Source organism: Protopterus annectens, chromosome 13.part0 (assembly GCF_019279795.1).
Source record: "Protopterus annectens isolate FY-2018-M chromosome 13.part0, PAN1.0, whole genome shotgun sequence".
Taxonomy (NCBI): domain Eukaryota; kingdom Metazoa; phylum Chordata; order Ceratodontiformes; family Protopteridae; genus Protopterus; species Protopterus annectens.
In genome coordinates, this window is record NC_056747.1 from 144,738,975 (window position 1) to 144,759,106 (window position 20,132).

At 40.4% G+C, this 20,132-nt stretch overlaps 1 protein-coding gene across 2 annotated transcripts in view; it reads right to left on the minus strand.

Moving 5' to 3' along the window:
* Positions 1 to 20,132, minus strand: part of EPS15L1 (epidermal growth factor receptor pathway substrate 15 like 1) — a 3,892,050-nt gene that overhangs the window by 241,477 nt on the left and 3,630,441 nt on the right. For both annotated transcript variants that reach the window (XM_044090736.1, XM_044090735.1), the window contains one exon: positions 12,394 to 12,423. In XM_044090736.1, the coding sequence (XP_043946671.1) occupies positions 12,394 to 12,423 (30 nt within the window). The remainder of the gene's footprint in view (positions 1 to 12,393; positions 12,424 to 20,132) is intronic.

Genomic DNA, 20,132 nt, shown 5'->3' on the forward strand with positions numbered 1-20,132 from the left:
AAAAATCCAATACTTTATGCACAGGGACTGTATAATGGTCTAGAGCATTATTAAGAGCCCATCTAGCAATTTTTTCCACTTTACTTTGGTACAGTTTCTTAGTAGAAGGTTTGTGATGGGCCACAATGATTTGACGGACAGGAGAGGAAAGAGAAGAATGCCTGGCAATCATGGGAATTATACAAGCTTGAGATGTTGGAGATTCAGATGAACCATTCTTTCTGGATGAGATAACAGATCTGGAGCTGGGTCCAGAAGCCAAGGTTTCCAAAGAAAGTGAGGCCAAATGAAGAGGAACAAAGCTTGTCGAGGCCAGAATAGGGCAATGAACATTATTGTATTTGACCTCTTAGCTTTTAGAAACTGAGATATCAGGGGAGTTGGGGAAAAGGCATACAGGAGACCAGGGGGCCTACTGTGGAGAAGAGCATCTCTCTGTGACTTCCCCGGAGGGGGATCAGGGCAAAGTAACTGCTGCACTTGTTCAGAGGGGACACAGAGAGATCACAGCAAGGTTTGCCCCAGAGACGGAAGATCTTTTCCGTCACCACAGGATTGAGACACCATTATGAGGCATCAAAATTGTTCTGCTTAGCTCGTCCACTATGATGGTGGCGCTCTGCTGAACATGCATTGCTATGAGAAAGCAGTTGGAAGAAATCACCCACTGCCAAACTCTGAGAGTTTTTTGACAAAGTGAGTAAGATTTGGTTCCTCTTTTTTTGTTGCTGTAACAGACTACTGACATGTTGTCCGTTTGGATTGCCACTGTTCCTAGGAGAAGGGCATCTTGAAATGCTTGCAATGCTAACAGCACCACCCTCAACTCTAGAACACTGATGTGCAAACTGGCCTCCAGTGGGGACTAAGTGCCTTGGACTGTCCTTCCCAGATAATGCCCCCCCACCCTATCTTGGAAGCATACGTGGTCACTATGGCTTGGGGCTGTGGAAGGATAAAAGAATGGCCCGAAAGGATCTCGATGGAATGGAGCCACCATGACAGGTCTTGTTTGCAGCAATAGGTGACCAAGATGTGATGCGACATTATTCATTCATTGATTCATTAAGGACCATTGAGAGGCTAGAAGCCATTGGAGAATTCGCATGTGATATCTGGCTAAGGGAACTAGAGTAACAGAGGCTGCCATTGAGCCTAGCACCTGTAGGATTAGTCTGGCTGGAACACTTCTATTCTGAATAATATGGTTTACTTGTGAGCTGATCTTTTGGAGCCTTTCTACTGGGAGTGAAGCAAGTCCTGTAACTGTATTTAACAGACCTCCAATAAATTCCAGTTGTTGTGTAGGTTGCAGATCTGACTTTTTGTAATTTACTGAAATGCCTAAAGAAGTGCAAAGATGCAGAGTGTAATCTTTTTCCCATTCTAGTTGATGCCATTGTAGTAGCAGTAAGGAGCCAGTCGTCAAGATAAAGAAAAACTCGAAATCCCTGCAGTCAGAGATGAGCTGCTACCATTGCCATGCATTTGGCAAACACTCTGGGGACTGTGGTGAGACCAAAGGACAGTGCTCTGAACTGGAAGTGACTGGCTTCCAGCCAGAAGTGCAGGAATCTTCTGGAACATTTGTCCATTTTTACATGGTAATACACATCCTGAAGATCTACAGACCACATCCAATTGTCTTTTTCCAAGAATGGAAGTATTGACTGTACAAAGACCATCCGGAATTTGGTTTGTTGATCTGCCTTGTTGAACTAGCTGAGATCCAAAATAGGTCTCCAGTCTTTTTGGGCACCAAAAAGAATCTCAAGTAAAACCCGGATCCTCTTTGGTCTGATGGGACTTTTTGGATGACTCTTTTTTTCAAGTAGTTTTTGAATTTCTACTACTGCTGCTTCCCTGTGAGTAGGTGTAACGTCTGGGAGTCTTTTTTGTATTTTTGGGTTTCAGGAAAGGGGAATAATTTAATCTCTGGAAATGTTTTCTGCACCCATTTGTCTGATGTTATCTGTAGCCAGGCAGACTGGTGTAAGGATAATTGTCCCTCGACTGCCTCTAGAGGAAGGTAATTGGGCCTCTGTTCAGGAGTGATGGTAGGAGCTACCAGAGAAGGTATTTCTGGACCCCTGGTTCTGTGGGCCACCTCTGCCCCTAGGATGGCGTCTTCCATTGTTGCTTCCCCCTCTGCCCCCAGGAAAGTCTTTACCACGTGAGTCCTGGAAAGACCCTTGGGACTTTTTGAACCATAGCCTCCCACTTCTCTAGTTCCTGGAGTATGGCCATTAAGGAGTGGAGAAGCATATGTTTACGGCAGAAAGAATCTTCCCATCTTTCTAAAATCTGGTCAGTAGTGTGTCTTTTACCTTGGGTACAAACAGAGATGATCCATCAAACAGAGCATTGATGAATGAAGACTTAAATGGCTCCGCAAAGTCACACAAGCACATCCAGGCATGTATCCTAATGGCTACGCCTGAACCCGCTGATCTTGTCGTCCCTTCAGCTGTGTGGGCAATTAGCCTCATGGAATAGTTAGAAATTGCTTTGAGGGCAGCAAGCTGAGAAGTAACTCTGTCTCGTACCTCTTCAGCTACTGCTCCTGTGAGAGTAACTGACAGCTCTTTGATCAGATCTCTTTGTATTCTGGTAAACTGCACCATGTATTTCAAAGACCAGCCAGCGAAGGTCAGTGAAGTGTAAACTTGCTTCCTAATTCTATCCATAGCCCTGGACTCCTTGTTAGGAGGATGAATAGTAGGACTTTCTTTAAAAAGTTCCTTCTTTGTGGCTGCTACTATTACCATGGTATCTACAGGAATGGAGGGAAGACCAGCCACTCCCCTATTTCAGGATTTTCAGGATCTCCCCGAAGGAAACATCATCAAGAGTTGACCTGGGGGAACTTTCCCCCTCATCAAAATCAGTATCCTCAGTGAAGGACTCCTCTAGGGAGTCCAAGAGCTCCTCTTGCACTTTTTCTTTGCAAGTACTTCCTCAGGGGCGGTGTTTCCTGTAAGTATCCAAAGAGGAAACTACCAAGGTGAGTCTTTCCTGAGGCTTTTGTGCCCTCTGTCCCAGGGATGAGACTGACAGTAGCTCTGGTCAAGGGGAAGCAGAAGTTTGGCTCAATAGGGAAGACAAGGACTGGGAGTCCACAATGGACAAGACCTTCTCCATGATCTGGAAGTCAGCCCCCTCCCCATAGAGAGATGGGAGCCCAGAAAAGAAACAGACTTCTTGAGAACCATGGTCCCGCCCTGCACTGAGGAGACAGCCCCCAAAGCAGAAGCCTGGGTCGAGCCAACAAAAGCTTATGCACCAAGGGGCATGGAGGCTTCTGAAAAAAAGAAGTCGAATCCTGCCCCTCCGAACCGGCAATGAAGTTTTGACCCTGGGAGACCTCAGGTTCCAAAAGACTGGAGGAGCTCAAGGCAATTCTCGGTCCTGGAAAAGAGGTTCTTACCAGAACCAAGACAGTTGGAGCTGGGTAGGTTGGTGCCAGGGGCTCCGATGACTCAACTGGAGTTGGAAGAAGAAGATGAGGCAGTGTCGAAGTAGAAGAGGTCCCAGTGCTGACTTGGCTGGGGAACTGAAGATAATGGTAATCCCTTCGCCATCAAGAGCTGGTCCACCAGCCTCATGATGTCAGATTCTGAAAGGTTCTTAGTGCATCGAACAGACGATGCAGAAGGAGACCTAGGTGGTCTCAGTTCCATGAAATGGCTAGGTGGTCGGTCCTTAAATGGATCGACCGAGGGAGTGTAGAAGAAATGAAGGAAGGTTGGGGAACCAAATACAAACCCTTGTTAGGTAGTGGTGAACTGATCCAAAAAAGCCCAAATAGCTTTACAAAAAAGGTGGTTTATAACACAAGTATGGTTATTCCCTTCAGGGTTGGTGAAAAAATACTTAGAGACATTATTCATAGGAATTGGAATACATTCAAGAGGAACCTTGATATTTTTCCGACTGTTAGGTCAATCACCAAATTTTATCTACAAAGCAGGCAAAAATTTAATGGAGCAAGTTGTATTACCTACACCTTTACACATTAAAGGAACCACTAGATGTGGACACTGCAATCAATGTCCCTTTGTTTTGGATAAGGATATTGTACACCCCAAAGATTACAACAAAGGTATTTGTCTATAAAAAGGCAATTGCAACCAGAGGTGTAATATACATTTCCATATGCCAAACGTGAAAATTTTTATGTGGGCAAAACAACCAGGAACTTCAAGAACCGGATTTATGACCACTTATATGCCATCAGTAAGAATAACACTAATAATGCCCTTTATAGGCACACTTTAGTTTGCCCGGGAGATACGACCTTTAAATTTGGGATTTTGGAAGTTGTGCCACACAACTTTAGAGGTGGTTGGTGGGAATTATAAGTTGACTTGAGAGAATTTTACTGGATTATTAAATTAAATGCATTGGAAGTACCAGGTTTAAATGATTTTATTTCCCTGGTACCCATTTTAAGGAAAAGGGCTTTAACTTTTTAATATTCACAACACCCAGTATTTTTTATTGTACTTTTTATTGTGGTTTTGTGTGTATTATGTTTCAAGTGCTTTCACACATTTTTGAAATGTCTTTAAAATGTTTTCAAAATGTTCTAAAATGTTTTATTAGAGACAACTAATTTTTATTTAATTAATTGGTTAATTGATTTGTTTTTTGTAGGTATAAATGAGTTGTTTCTAATGTAGGGGACTGTTTCATTTGGTTCTGATGATGTCCCTGAAGTGTCATACAGGGGAAGAAAGCGCTTAACCTTGTTTTATGGATTATATGAATAAAGATTTTACAGCACTCAACTACCAGGATTTGCCTGCTGTGTGGAGCTTATGGTGTAACTACTGGCTATGGGCATTCCTTTATTTTTTCTTGGTAACTTGTTTGATGTCCTTTACAAATGGATTTCTTTGAATCAGATTTATCAGTCATGCCGGAAAAGAAGGCTTAAAGCTGACCACACACACAATTGGAAAAGGGGACAGCAAAGGGTTTTTTTTTTTTGGATGGAGAAAAGAGAAAGGGGTACCAATTATGGTAGCCAAAAAATACCTAAATAGGTAAAAGGAGAGTACCAGCAATGGTACATAGAGAAATCTACCTAATGGTAGAGGAAAAATGGGGAAAGATCACACGCACAGAAAGAGAGAGAAAGAGGAGCGGGTAGAAAGAGTGAAGTATTCAAGATAAATATAACTATAACAAAAGGGATTTAAAGAAATTTAGAGAAAAAAATTATTCTGAAGAACTGCCAAAGGTCAAGAGAGGTCAGACTTGTCTAACACATGAAGAGGCAAACAAGATCTGAGGTAACTTAGAAAGGACCATTATGGGTAGAGCCTAGCTCGATAGTTAGGAAAGCGCAAGCTGAAATAAATGGCCTAGTCGGTTCTGAGGCTCAGAACCAAGCCCACAGTCAAGGATTATGTGAAGACTGACAACATCAGATTGCATGTTTTCAAGATATTGCATGTAGAATCAAAAATACTAGATTAATAAACTTGTACAGTCTCTGTAGTGGACAGCAGTAGAAATGCACACTTTGAACTGCTAGTGTGGTACAGCTCTACAGTTTATTAGTTGCCAGGGGGTATTTTGGGCAGATTTAATTTTTTGCATGTTACAATGTTATATAATTCAAATTCAGAGGCTATTAAGGCCTTCTAAAAAAATTTGCATCCAAACAATCTAGAAGCAAAAGATGCATGACCCACTAACTTATCCAAACTTTGCTTAAATGGAGGTATAGACTTTATACTCCTACTTTTTACAGGAACTGAATTCCACCAACTACCATACCTAAAATGAAAATCATTTTGCTTTAAAGTACAATTGCAATTTCCAATATCAATCAAATGTTTATTATTTATTGTATCCACAGAATGCTGGATTTTAGCATCATCCACATTAATGCCCTAACTTTCCAAACTAAAACTTTTGTAAACTCCCTCCCCCAAACAATACATATTTTACTGAAAACAGGAATACAGGATAGTTAACAGAAAAGAGGTTATTTAAAAGCCTGATGTGGTTTAGAAGTTTATTCCATATCTTGGAGATGGTGTGAGAGAAGAGGGAGTCACAGTAATAATTATTAGATTTATTAGCAAAAGTTAGTTTAAGTTCTGAGGATTTTAGGGTTCTCATTGGTACATGACATTTAATGAGATTTGACAATGAGGGTGCTTGATGTGAATGGTGAAGTATTTTGTATGTGGTGAATAGCTGGGACACGGTGATGTGCTGAAGTTCAAGCCAGTTAAGGGTACAGAACTGTGCAGTGATGAGAGTGGTCTAGGAGGCTGCAGGCGAATTTGCTAATTTTGTTGTAGGCGGTTTCCAGATTGTGTATGGTGGAAGAGTTGAGATTTGTGAATACTGTTGAGGCATACAGGAGGGTAGGAAGGAGAAGGGACTGGGAGGTGGCAGGTTTTTTTTTTTTTTACTATGATCACTTAGCAGGTGCAGTGAGTCTTTCTAACTGCAGTGTCAAATTACAGATCAAATTTTAACTTATCGTCAATAATAACTCCAAATAATTTTGTGTTGGCGACGTTTCAATTGTTGAGGAGATAATATTAAAGTCAGTGTTGTTTTCATTTACATTTTTAGGAAGGTACAGTATTAGTTTGGTTGTCTGGTTATGTTGGGGTTTAAGAGCAAGCGAGATTTATTTATCCAAAATTCTATATAGGTAAAAGCTTCCTGTGTGATGTTTCTAAGGTGGGAAGATTTGCAGCTGAGCAAACTAAGATCATTTTGCATTGTGTATTATGGCAGCGAGTTTTGATGCCTGTGCATGTCATTAATGAAGATACTGAAAAGTACTGGCCCAACTATGGAGCCTTACAGAACTTCTACAGTGATTGGAAAGAATATGGAGTGGAAGTCATTCCGTTTTGCGGTCTAGGTATGATTGTTTAGGTAGCTGATGAACCAGCTAGATGAGGGAGTTATAATGCCTATAACAATTAGTCTTTGGAGAAGTAGTTGATGTGAAACTATGTCAAAGGCTTTTGACAAGTCCAGGAAAAGGGTGGAGAAAAAATTACCTGAGTTTTTACTTTAATCCATAGTATCTACGAAATATAGCAGGGCAGTTTCATTGCTCCAGTGGGGTCAAAAGCCATTCTACGTTTAAGCAGTCAACAGAAAACAAATATTAAACTTACTCAAGTTCTTGCCAGAACTCAAAAATGTTACATCAAGATGGACTACAAGTATCTTAAGTTAACAGCAGACCAGCAGTATTTATTACTTTTCTCCTAGCATACATTTAACCTTTCCTTTTAACTTTAATTTTCCCTGATAATTAGAAGCAGGCCACAGCACTTCCACTGCCACAGACTAAACATTCCACCTACGCATAGCACTACAGACACACAGCAATAATACCTGCTACTGCAAATTATTCAAGAAAATGAATTCCTTACACATATAGAAATACCTAGACATTTACGATAGACTGGCAAAACAATTACTTGATTTTCTAAATGGAAGAGGAACTAAAACAGCACTTGTTCTTTTAAATTATTCAGATGGCACTGTCATATTGCACCAATCCAAATGTTCAGTCTCTTTTAAAGAAGAAAATAAGTGTGACCTTAAATGCATTACTGGCACTCATCAACTACACTAAAACAAAATGTACTTTACCTGACACTACTAAATACCTACACAAATTCCCAAAGATTTCAAACATTACCCTGACAATTACTCATTGGAATGAATTAAAATATTCAAATATTTACGCATACTCCTGGACCCCACCTCATTATTCTTCTATCAATACATCACACAACTATACAGTGTTTGCACACAATTAAAATAGCTTGGAAAGATTCTTGACTCTTCCACCAGAAAAGCCAATGAATAGAGAATACTACCACACCAAAATAATTACTCACCACCCTCCTTCAGTCAACAATATAACTACACTACAATTGTTAGGTTAAACAAATCTGCCGCATTGTGTTACTATCATCTATGCCTGAGATTCAATGCTTAACCTTAGCCAGTGTAAACTAAAGTACTGCCAAAATAAAGAATTATCTAAAAACGTATCCGGCATCAAAATTACACCTGTTTAGTCTGCTGTTCTTTGCTACAACTACAGGTAGTGAACTGTGATTAGTAAAGTTTACTGGTGGCAACAAAATGAACAATACAATTAATTGCATAAAAATGGAAGAAACACTTATGGACAATTAAAACCAGTACTTGGCTCCATAATGACAGTCCTACTCTCAATTTCACTACATGTAATATTATCAAATTTATGAAAAAACACATGGTTCAATTACAAAGTTAGTGGGCAGATGTTAAAAACAGACAATGAAATAAAAAATAAGAACCACCACAGACAATAAATTAAGCTTTGATGAGTATACTGCAACTAAAGTCAGAACAACACAACAAAACGGTCTTATTTTGTTCTATTTCACTGCAGGATGCATCTCTATACTTAAGGTATTCTTTTATTAGGCCAATTATAGAGGTTGGAAACATGAACTACAGTGTCATACTACAGGAACCATCTTTGTTTTCTATGCAGTTGGCAAATAAATACATAACTTTCCAAATCTACATGACATCTTTTATTTAGAATGCACAGCAACCATGGCAAACACACAATCTACTGCCTAAAAGTAACATAAAAGAAAAAAGAGAAACAAATCTATTACTCAACTGCCAACTCTTTGAATAAACTACTAGTTGCAGTTAAGTAAAGCATCTCATTTATACTACTCAAAAAATAATATTGCTAAGCACGTGGACAACAGAAAATATCAGCACAAGCTAACAATCCTCAAGTTTCTCACAAACCAACAGGCTACAAGCTTAACAACAAAACTTATGAAAACCTAAAGGACTACCTATGAAATCCTATGGGATGCCTTTACTTTTTTGTTAACAGTCCCAAGATGGTACACTTAATTATCACTTTCTGAGAATAAACATTAAAAAAGAGACAACAAATTAAAATATGACAAGATTGCCCTGAAAGTACCTCTTAAGAATATCTTCCATATACTTAATTTGCCCTTAGCCATAACACAACTCTCATAAAAGTACTCAAAGAAAACACCACTCCAATGCAAACAGGCTCTTAATAAATCCTGAATTTCTTACATAACTGAAAATAGCTATATTGCAACAAAATGACAATCTGGAATCAATCTCGCTCTAAATGAATCCTGAATTTCTGACAATTAAAAATAACTATATTGCAACAAAATTACAAAGCAACATCAATCTTCTGCAGCCAAATTAGGAAATTATATAAATTATACAGAGATATGCTATTGTATAGAATGATGTAAATATGTATGTAACAAAAGGCCTGAGACTTGGGTTTCCACAGTCTGATGAACGAGTGCATGTTGAAGAATGTATACATTCAAATGGGTTATTTTCATGTAATGGTTTACATGTCTCAAATCTTTGCTGTGAATATACTCTCTGCACACTACATGATTATAAAACAAAACGTTTTGCATTTGTTTTCACAGTATTACTGCATGCCAAAGATGTTATCTCAAGACTACTGTGCAACTTCATTTCTTGTATACCTGAGTCATGGCTCAAAAGGACTGACTGTGGAACAGTCCACCCACTCAGTTAACAAACAGAAACAAATAAAATTTGCTATAGTCGCCTGTATTAATTATTGCTCTTGTTCAACAGCTTCCGCATCTATGAATGCGCAGCATCTGTCCTCCTCCTCAGTATTAGTGTTCAGCTAGACAAAGAGGTGCACCAGCTAAAACTGTTATCTCACACTGCTTGGTTCTCTGGTTCAGTTCCTACATGATCTACCTGCTGTGCAAAGATGGCATGCCCCCCCCAACACCATATGTCCAAGTGGCTTTCAGCCAAGGTCTCCAGTTTCCTCTCACATCCCAAAAGCACGAGGACAGGTGCACTGGGAATCTTCTAAAATTCTAGGAGGTGCATCTGTGGTGTGTGTGTTTGCATCTTACCAGACCAGTATGCCACAATCTAGCACTGCTTCTCTGCCTTATCCCCCTTGCTTCCTGGGAAAGGTTACCATCTGTCTTGCAACCCTAAGCAGGAAACAGTGGATATTAAAAAATGTCTGACTGTAGGAACCTGTATCATACTTTAAAATGTGAGAGTTTTTGCCACACCTACCTCTCTTGTTATTACATTTAAACAACCACAAAAGCAGTAAAATAAAAGTCACAATTTAGTAAGGAAAGTTTTAAGATCAGCACTTGATCTTACATTACTGTAGTCAAAACACAGTATTATTATTATTTTTAGTAGCTACCAAATGTGTTGATCAAACAGACCCTTTTCACACACAACACTACTCTTAAAGAAACCACACACAACAAATGGGTTGTAGTGTGGTATGCAGTAAATTAAGCAGGTATTCAAGAGTAGTACAATATGTAAAAATAAAATAAAAAAATGCAGCACAATATGACAGAGGAATGAGTGTACAGTGACAAAGTAAAACAATGACAAGCAGTGACACACTGATGAAGCAGGTTAGGTATGTCAACAGTTACAGCAGTACTGTCACTACCAGGCCATTACACATGAACAAACGGTCATATGTGGTAGAGACGACACGGACATCCATTAGCATTACATGCAACCCTTGACAATATACAATGAAAACAGCAAAGCAGTGGCATGTCCTGAGACTGTGTTCAAAACCATGTCAGGGCAAAAATTCGTGGAATGAGACAAAATGCTGCCAGACAAAAGGAACCCAACAATATGGGCAAGAGAGAATTTCACGGAGCATCTGCACTTTCCTCCATTACATCAGAGGGACTTACAGCTGACACTTAGATTCTGTTACCAGTTCTGGAGCTTTCAAATGGCAGAAAAATAAGTGAGCCTTGACAATATTAACAAAAAATGAATAATCATCATCTATACAGAACACAAGATGTGCACAAAGGTCAGAGTAGTTATGGGATGTCTGAGTGCTGTTGCTTAGCCCTTGCTTGATGTATGGCTCAAAAGGAGACAACATTTCATCCAACATTTAATGCTATATGTCTCTGTTCAGCCAAAGGTAGCCCGTGGTATCACAGATATGGCAACATTTAATCTGCCAATTACAACGGACATGGATTTACTAACATAATGAAAGGCAGTCTCTATGAATGTGAAGCAGAGTGGACAACACCCTTGTCTCAGGCAGCCAAGTACTGCAAGCCACATAACAAGCACTAAGCTTCTGGTTAACTTCTTTTTTAGGAGGGAGATTTTTTTTTGGCTCCTCATAGCTGACCATTGGCTGTTCCCAGAACCACTCCTTAAGCCTCTGGTCTACCAACTACACCCACAATCCTCAGACTTTCTTGTACCAATGGGATTAAGGGTTGACATAATGGTTAAGGTGTTTAACTCATATTTACAAGGTACAGGGTTTGACTGTCAGGGATGTGTGTTTAGGCTTACATAGGCCCCAGTGGTCATTAGCCTAGTATGAACCCATGAATAAGTATTCGTGTTTTGTGAGGAGATTATGGCTTCCTGTTGCAGCATTGTACTTCTGTCAAGGGAATATTTTTGCCTCTTTTCCAACCCATGCAAATGCCCAGTAACACCTGAATGGTGGGACATATAATGGGTATCAGAGCTAGACCAACCTCACTTCCACTAGGGATTGATGCCAGCAGGATGACCCCCCCAAACCCTCATGCAGCACCTCACAATTGCTTTCCCAGTCTCTACCAGGGAACTCAAACAGCAATAGTGCATCATAAGCTTGCACTTTCCCTCCTTCCTCCGTCTCAGTCATTAACAGCATGGGACACTATTTGAAACTGGGTTGCCTAGACCATAATTAGGGTTTTATCCCTTTATGCCACTTATGCAGGCTAAGTTTCTGTTTAACTTTGGTACAACCTTTCTGTGAATATGGCATGTTTCTTAGTCTCTCAAAGACCTACAAAAAGAGTTGCTTGCCATTTCCCAGTAAACGTCTTCTACTAGACTGATTAGGGTAAAAAAATACACTTTGGTTTTATGTTTCTTCATGGTAAACAAAAAGCATACATTTGTGATAAATAAAAGGAAGATGAAGACATCTAGTAAACCTGAGCAGTATCACATAAGTTTTGAAGGGCTCCATGCCTAAATAAGATAACTCTGGCATGTAACAAACAAAATAACGTGCTTTGCTCCTATATAATGGAGGGAGGTGATGAAATTGGGTGTAATTTTTGAGGACAGCATCTATAAACATTTCATAACTGGACAGTACATAGCTCATTGAAAGACATGCTCAGGAGGTAGACAACCAAGCAAAAACTGTGTAATTTTCAGTCTGTTCACATAAACTCCAGAAGACTGACTTACAATTCAGTAATTACACAGTGTTAGGAAAGGACTGCAAAGCGACACAGTAATACTTACGGAGTGTGGCGTACAAGTACACCTGAGGTACTACAGCAGCAAGAAGCAAAAAGTAACACATTACAATGATGGAAGCAGCAAGAATAATACAAGTTTAATTAAACAGTGAAATGCAGAGAAAAGTACCCAATTTACTAAATACTTAAGTTCAGCTACACAGACTGGTTAAAAAAATACATCTCTGTCAATCAGACAAAAAAGAACCTTGGGGAAATCTGGACAACTGAAAGCAAATATTCAGCTGATCAGGTGAACTGAGGGTAGCAATAATGGTGTCTAAAACAAGTAGTGTTTTTTGAGGGTGGGGGGTGTGGAAACTGTAAAACACAAAGTGTACTTTCCTCTTTCAAATGAATGTAGCTCACTTTTAAAGAAAGCCCAAGCTGATGCACTAAAAATCTCATGCAGAGAAAATAGAAGTCAGATATGTTTGGCAAGCAACCAAAAGATATCAGCTAATGTGCAGAAAGTCCCATAACAATACATACCCATTACTAGACTTACACACACTGACCTCTTTAAGACAGATTGGCAACAATCTCAAGACTCTAGCATAACAATGGTTTTTAGCAGTTTCTTGAAGAAATCACATATGGAACTGTTCACTTTAGATTGTAAGAACACAAATAAACATATGGCTGGGATAAGCTGGCCTTCTTGTAACACGTTAATCTGTACTGCTGTTCTTGCACCTACACCAGTAACACACACACTTTCTTAAAGAAATACTTTAGCATATAATAATATTATTATTAAAGAACTACTTAGCATAGTATTCTAAGACCAAAGAGTCTGGTATCAAGTATGAGAACAAGGCAAATACAAACAATATTACTTCAGAAGTACGACCAATACAACTACATATGGTAGTACGCATGCATAAAAATGTTACAGTCAAGGATGCACCAGCAGACATGGCTTGTTAGTGTGGAAAACATTAAACAATTGAGCAGTTGTGGAAGGTAAGATCACACAAGGAAACATACAGGAGGAATTAGGACAAGAAATATGAAGACAAGGTTTCTGCAGACAATTTCATGGAAAGATCTAAATAAAGGAATCAATCAAATAGCTAGTGTGAGCCAATTCCAGATACTATATACAAAATTATTAAACTCTCTATTTCCTGATGTTTGACCCAAACTGGAGAAAAATAAGCAAACTTCTTTTTTCACAGGACGAGAAATATAAATGGGTAAAATCATTTAGGAAGTACATATAATAAAAGGGCTACTTTTGCTTTAAGGTTTTACCAAATCCACCTACTTTGAAGTCTTGGTTGCTGGTTGGTGCAAAATAGCTACCCAGACTACAAAACAAGTTAAGCTGGTGCACCAATCTACATGCATGCAAACAAAACAACAGACCTACACGGGCTTCCTGTATTATAGACCTATGAATTACTGTCCAGAGGAATAAAGAGGTTGGTGATTCTACTACTTATGAGCTGCCCTGGCCAATGCTGACAAGATGACTTGTTGCCCTCCATAAAGTTGTACTCTTCAAAAGACAGAGGTTCTGGTTTACGGTTGCTACCTTTTCAAATGGCCAAAGTGGGACATTTTTGGTACAAACATCAGATTTTACAGGCCGACACATACCCACAGTCAGTACAAAGGTTAGAACTTAACTTTTTTGCCTAAATAAAAGCTTATTCTTGTAGCATTTAAGTTCCTTACTCTGTTTCTTATAACATTTAGTTATTTTAGATACAGAATAACTGTTTTATGCAACTGTTACATAAAATATAGGAAATAATTTGTCCTAAAATCTCAGGACATTTGCCATTTTTACAATTTTTTGTCAGGACACAACTGCCCAAATAGGGACTGTCCCTCGCAAAGTGGGACAGGTGGTAACCCTATTCTGGTTTTCTGGTTCCATCAGGTATCCTCATGATCTGGCATTTATCAGTGATTTTATTATGGAATGGAGTATTGGTAACAACTCCGAGTTTCAGAAGGATCAGATGCTGAACTATGTGGAATTTCGATTTGCTCACCATTATGTCAGTGAACATTATCATCTGTCCATTTCTATTCTGGGGAAATAGCAAGGGCTTAATGATTTTCAGAAGGATATGGAAAACTTGGTCTCTTGAGACCACCAGAGGAAGAAGAATGATGATTACAAGATATGTTATTAAAAGTGAGGAAATACTCCATACATAAACCCATTTCTCAACTCCTCAAAATATTCTTTGTTGGAAATGTAACAGCGTGGCTGGGGAGAGAAACAGAATCACTCTCTAGGTTTCTGCCAAACCATAGAGTCTTGTCTCACAATGTCAGCTGCTCTAACAGTAATGAAGGATACCTTGGTAATCAGTAAAGTCTTCCTGTGATGTCCAACTGTTTTAAGGAGCAAATGACAATGGGTTTCACTGTCTGCGGAAGGCAGTGAACTCAGTTGAGATGGTGGTATCAGTAAATCAGTAGCTAATGACCATGCTGCATTAGCACCCTTGGTGCTGGAAGAGGTGGTGATGGAGGATGGCGTGAGTAACTGACACTGGCTTGCCTCTCCTATGAATGGAGATGGGCCAGAATGCTACAGTTCTGGTACCTACTGGACCTACAGGTGCAGCTTATGAAATTTATGGCTGGCACATGTCCACTTGCTACTGCAGTAGCCTTTATCTCACATGTAATAGAACATACAGAGGGGAAGATGGTGCAGGCTCTTCCATCTGTTACTATGCACACTAAGCCATAGGGCTACACCAAAAAGGTACAATTATGTGCTGATAGCTGCCTGCAGAATGGCCTCCTCTGCGATTATCACTTATCCCATTAAGTAGAGGAGCACATATACCCAACTGGTGCAGGAGGGAATGAGGGTCAGTAGGCAGAGGGGAATTAAAAAGGACATTCAACAATGTAGGCATTGATGTTATCAAAGGTGTTCTAGAAAGTATAACTCATAAAGTGGTGCATCTTTATTAAAGGTATTCCAGCCATGGATAACTGCCAAGGCCACCCCCAGTGTCCTGAAGTTGGATGTCCACTGGGAGGGACCTATGAACTTAAGAAACTGAAGGGGAATTCATCATCAGTCCCAAGAGAATCATATCAGAACTCTCAGCTAAATATCTTGCAATGTCAACACATAAGCCAATCACTTGGGCTATTATCTGCAGGCCAGCCCCTGTAATTCTTATTGCCTCATTTCAATATGACTGAGTTTGACCATGACTGACCAACAAAGACTGTAGACCTCTACTCGGAGGGCCAGTGGTGGTGACGGTATCAATATTGATATAACAGAGAAAAAAGCATTTTTCTGTGTTTCTTGGAGAATGATGTCAGGATATATGCGTTTTATTTCTCTCTGTCTACTCCAATTGGCCAAGGGCAGCCTTCTGCCAGTTGTGGATGGATGTGGTATTGAAAAGCTGTAGAAATTACCAAGCCTCAGGTAAATGGTCAGAGCCAAGGCTGTAGATGCAGGCTAAATACTTAAAGGACAACTATCAATCCATAAAATCTGAAGAATAAAGCTTACATCTGTAACAGAATCTGCTGCAAAACCTGACACATGGTACATTAAGGTAAAAGGAAAGATTTGAAGAGGGCAGGAAAAACCCTCTCCGTATATGGATGTTCCACAAATGCTGACAATGACTTAAAATCGCATAAAGAATGTGAGCCTAAAGGAAAAATTCTTAGAAGAAGAAAGCCAAGCAATACCTTCTACAGGATGAGAAGAGTTACAGGACAGAAAGTCATATAGTAAACATCCTTTATAGACTAGTGACTGTCCCCAACTGCACATCTGGAACATACATATGCAGCCCTCAGGGTGTGGGAACAAAGGAAAACAACAAAAGTTTAAAGCTGTAGATAATGCAGCAATACAGTGGGAAAACAAACTGAAAACCAGGCCAGTGTTCAGATAAGACACCATGAGAAAAAGGGCAGAAGTGCAATATAAAAATGTTCTAGAATAAGCCAGAAAACAACAGATATATTCAAATGCAGACTGTTTGCATGGGTTTAACCAATACAATTCTCATAAAAACTGCATGTGACAAATAAAGACAGATGACGACCAGGAAAGTAAATGTGTAAGCTTAGGTAGGGGAGTACGCACAAACAATGCTCGAATGAAGCTCTATAAACATGCCTTGCTTCAAGACAGGGTAAACACTGGAAGTCCAGGTAGCTGAAAAGCGCAAAAAGTGTTTGAGGATCAACTAAGTGCAATTTTTTAATGAAGTTATCCTTTGAATAAAGCCCAGTATAACACCATGTAAATTTTAAGGAATTATTCCCTTTTATTTTCAGTTCATTTAGTGAGTGGTCATGGCAGTTAGAGGAGCCCACTGACAACTGTTCAGTCAGACTATTACAACAGAGCTGATCTTCCCTTCTTTACAAACATGACCTCTTCCAAAAAACAGACATTTCTTTCTCACAAGCAATAATATGCACTCACCAATGTCCGTCCCTCAGATTACCAACTGATTAGTCTAACTAATCAAAGGGTTTCCTAAATGCATCGTTTACTTATTTATGTTTGACATTTCTTTACTAGGGCAGTCTGACTGGGTCTACAGAACCCATTTTCATCAGAGGCCCGGGGAGAAAAGCTTCACATACAGTAGTACATAACACACGTGCAATACAAGCTATACATGTAATAGCAAGAGTAAATATTACAACAAATCCTGTAACACCAATACTACATATTTAGTAAAAATGAAATTAAAACAAATGGAGTTACATAAAATAGAGTACATATCTAGTCAAATATAGGTTCATAGGTTGATACTAGGCTATCTGCCCTAGGGCATTTATAAGCCTAGCCGGAGTGTGTTTGGCTTTCGCCACCCTTTTAGATTAGTTGACTGTGCCTCTGTATAGTAGGTCACAGAAGGTAGCCCTTTTAAGGTTAGTTTACTGTACCTCTGTCAAGCAGGGACACAGAAGAGATCCCAGGGGTAAACTTACGATCTCCCATCCATTAGTCAAGATTTCTTTTGAAGAGGGTCAGTGAGGGGCTCTGCCTAACATGGATTGGGATTTTGTTCCAGAGTGAGGGGAGCCTCTGTCCCTCCAGCATGTCCTATTTATTTCTGTGCTGAGGTTCAAGTCCCTGGAGCATGTAGCTCTAAGGGATTTGGATTTCCTGTGGTGAAGCATGTCCATTAATTCTGGGTTGGACATGGCCTTATACGTCAGACACAGATCGCCTCTGAGTAGGCGGTACACAACTGAGTAGAGCTGGAGTTTCTTTAGCCGAATTGCAAAGGGCATCTGTTTGAGCCCCTTGATCCTCTTGGTGAGATACTTTTGGGGTCTTTCCAGTTGCTGCAGGTGTCGGGAAAGGTACATCCCAAATGGGGAATTGTATTCAATTATGGGCCTGATAAGTGATGAGTAGAGGGGCGCAATGACCTCTCTTGATCTAGATGTGAACCTTTTCGTGATAAGGTGGGATATATAGAAGGTCTTTCTAACCACTCTGGCAACGTGATTGTCAAAGGAGAGATTGCTATCTACTTAGGTCCCCAAGTCCCTAATTACTTCTTCCGTACTTAATTGATTACCACCTGTGTGGTAATTTGTGGGCACTTTGTTTTTCCCATAGGGGATGACTATGCACTTTTTGGCATTTAGCTTTAGGCCATGGCTCTGGCACCAGTTATCCATCTCTGTGAGACCCTTTTGGAGGATGCTTGTGTCAGCTGGAGAGTCAATTATGGCACCCAGTTTGCAGTCATCTGCAAACTTGATCAGCAATAGTCCACCCGTTTTAGCCTGTACCTCGGAGAAATATATACCGAACAAGAGAGGTCCCAGGACTGAGCCTTGTGGGATGCCACTTGTAACTGGCTTAGAGTCTGACATGGCACCTGCTATTCTGACCATGTGGGTTCTATCCCTGAGCCAGTTTGCAACCCATCTTGTGACATAGGGGTTGATATTTAAGCTGGTGAGCTTATTTATGATGCCCGAGTGGGGTATTGTGTCGAAGTCCAGGTAGGCTGTGTGGACTACCTTCTGTTCATCTATGGCTTTGGTAACTGTTTCAAAGAAGTCGACCAGGTTCAAGAGGCAAGATCTGCCCTTAACAAAGCCGAATTGGGTAGGATCCAGTGTCTGGAGTTTCCCAATGTCTTTGTTTATGATTTCCATGATGATACGCTCCATAGCTTTGCAGACCAGGCTAGTCAGGCTTATAGGGCGATAGCTTCCGGGGTCTGTTGTGGCACCACCTTTGTGGAGTGGGACCACTGTTGCTGTACGCCATTCCTTGGGTACATATCCTGTAGTAAGGCTGAGATTGAGCAGTGACTTTATATGAGGGTTTAGTTCTTCTTGGAGCTCATGTAACACGCAGCCCGGGACACCGTCTGGTCCCACTGATGCTGTGTTTTTTGCTTTGGAGAGGGCAGCTCTCACCTGTGCATCTGTGATCTCAGGAAGGCTACACTCGGTTGGGATAGACATTTGCTCTTTTGGGGGGGAAGGGGAGCTGACGTTTGCACTGAACCTTTCTGCCAGGATGTTGGCAATGTCTGTGGGTTCAGTGTATTTTTTGTCATTTTGCACTAACTCAGAGCATATCTGGGAGTTGCCTCCCAGGTTTCTAACATAACTAAAGAAGGCCTTGTGATTATCTTTAGTGTCTTGTGCAATTTTTCTTTCGAAGCTAGCCTCAGATGATTTTATGAGGGATCGTAGTTTCTTGCTAGTACTGATCAGAGACGCCTTCCCTTTTTGGGATTTTGCTCTATCATGTAGTAGCTTTCTCCTTCTGTTGTATAGCTTATTTATGGCTGGGGTCCACCAGACAGGTCTCCTGCCTTTGGAGGAGTGAGTCTTGGTTTTATTTGGGATAGCATGCTACATGCATTCCTGTAGGTGTCCATAGAATGCTTTTGCAAAGGATTTTGCATTTTGGGCCGTATTTTCCACTTGCCCGGGGGCTTTGAAGGATTCCACCTCGATTTAGAGAAGTGTGAAGTTTGCTTTTGAGAAGTTCTTCACTGTGGTTTCCTTGGCTAGGGGTGGGGACGGAATATGGATGTCCAGTGAGATTTGTTTATGGTCTGATCTTACCAATGAGGGGTATACCTCTGGTGTGGAACATAGAGACCCCATGTTGGTGATGACTGATCCAATATGTTTTCCTCTCTTGTGGGAGTGGTGACCCGTTGTTCCATAGCATTTGAGTTTATAAATTCTAGGAACCGTTGGGCGAGGGTGTTTGGGCTTGAGTAGTTTTCCCAATCAATGTTTGGGTAGTTGAAGTCACCCAATATAATGGTGTTTGGAGAGACCTTCATATTCTCCAGTGTTCTCAGGAAAGCCGAGTGAGGTTCCTGTGTTTGGGAGGGTGGTCTTTAGCAGGCTACAAACTGAAAGGCAGTTTTGCCCACTGTTAGTTGCACATGGATGGTCTCCGATGCTTTGTGCAGTGCCACTAATCTGGAGGTGTGGGTATCTTTGATAAATATAGATACTCCCCCTCCTTTTGTGGTTTGGTCTGAGTTTTGGGGCCGGAACGCATGGTATGAAGTATAACCTGTTAGTGCTGGGGTGCTCTCGGGAGCCTTGAACCAGGTTTCTGTTACTGCACAGATATCGATATTCTCCATACTGAGGAGAGTCTCGAGTGCGTGCATCTTGCGGTTTAGACTTCTGGTGTTGAGCAGTATTACCCTTAGTTTTTTTTTCTTTGTGTTGTCTATGGAGGTGGGTTTGTCTTTTGAGCCTTGCCTAAAAAAGGCA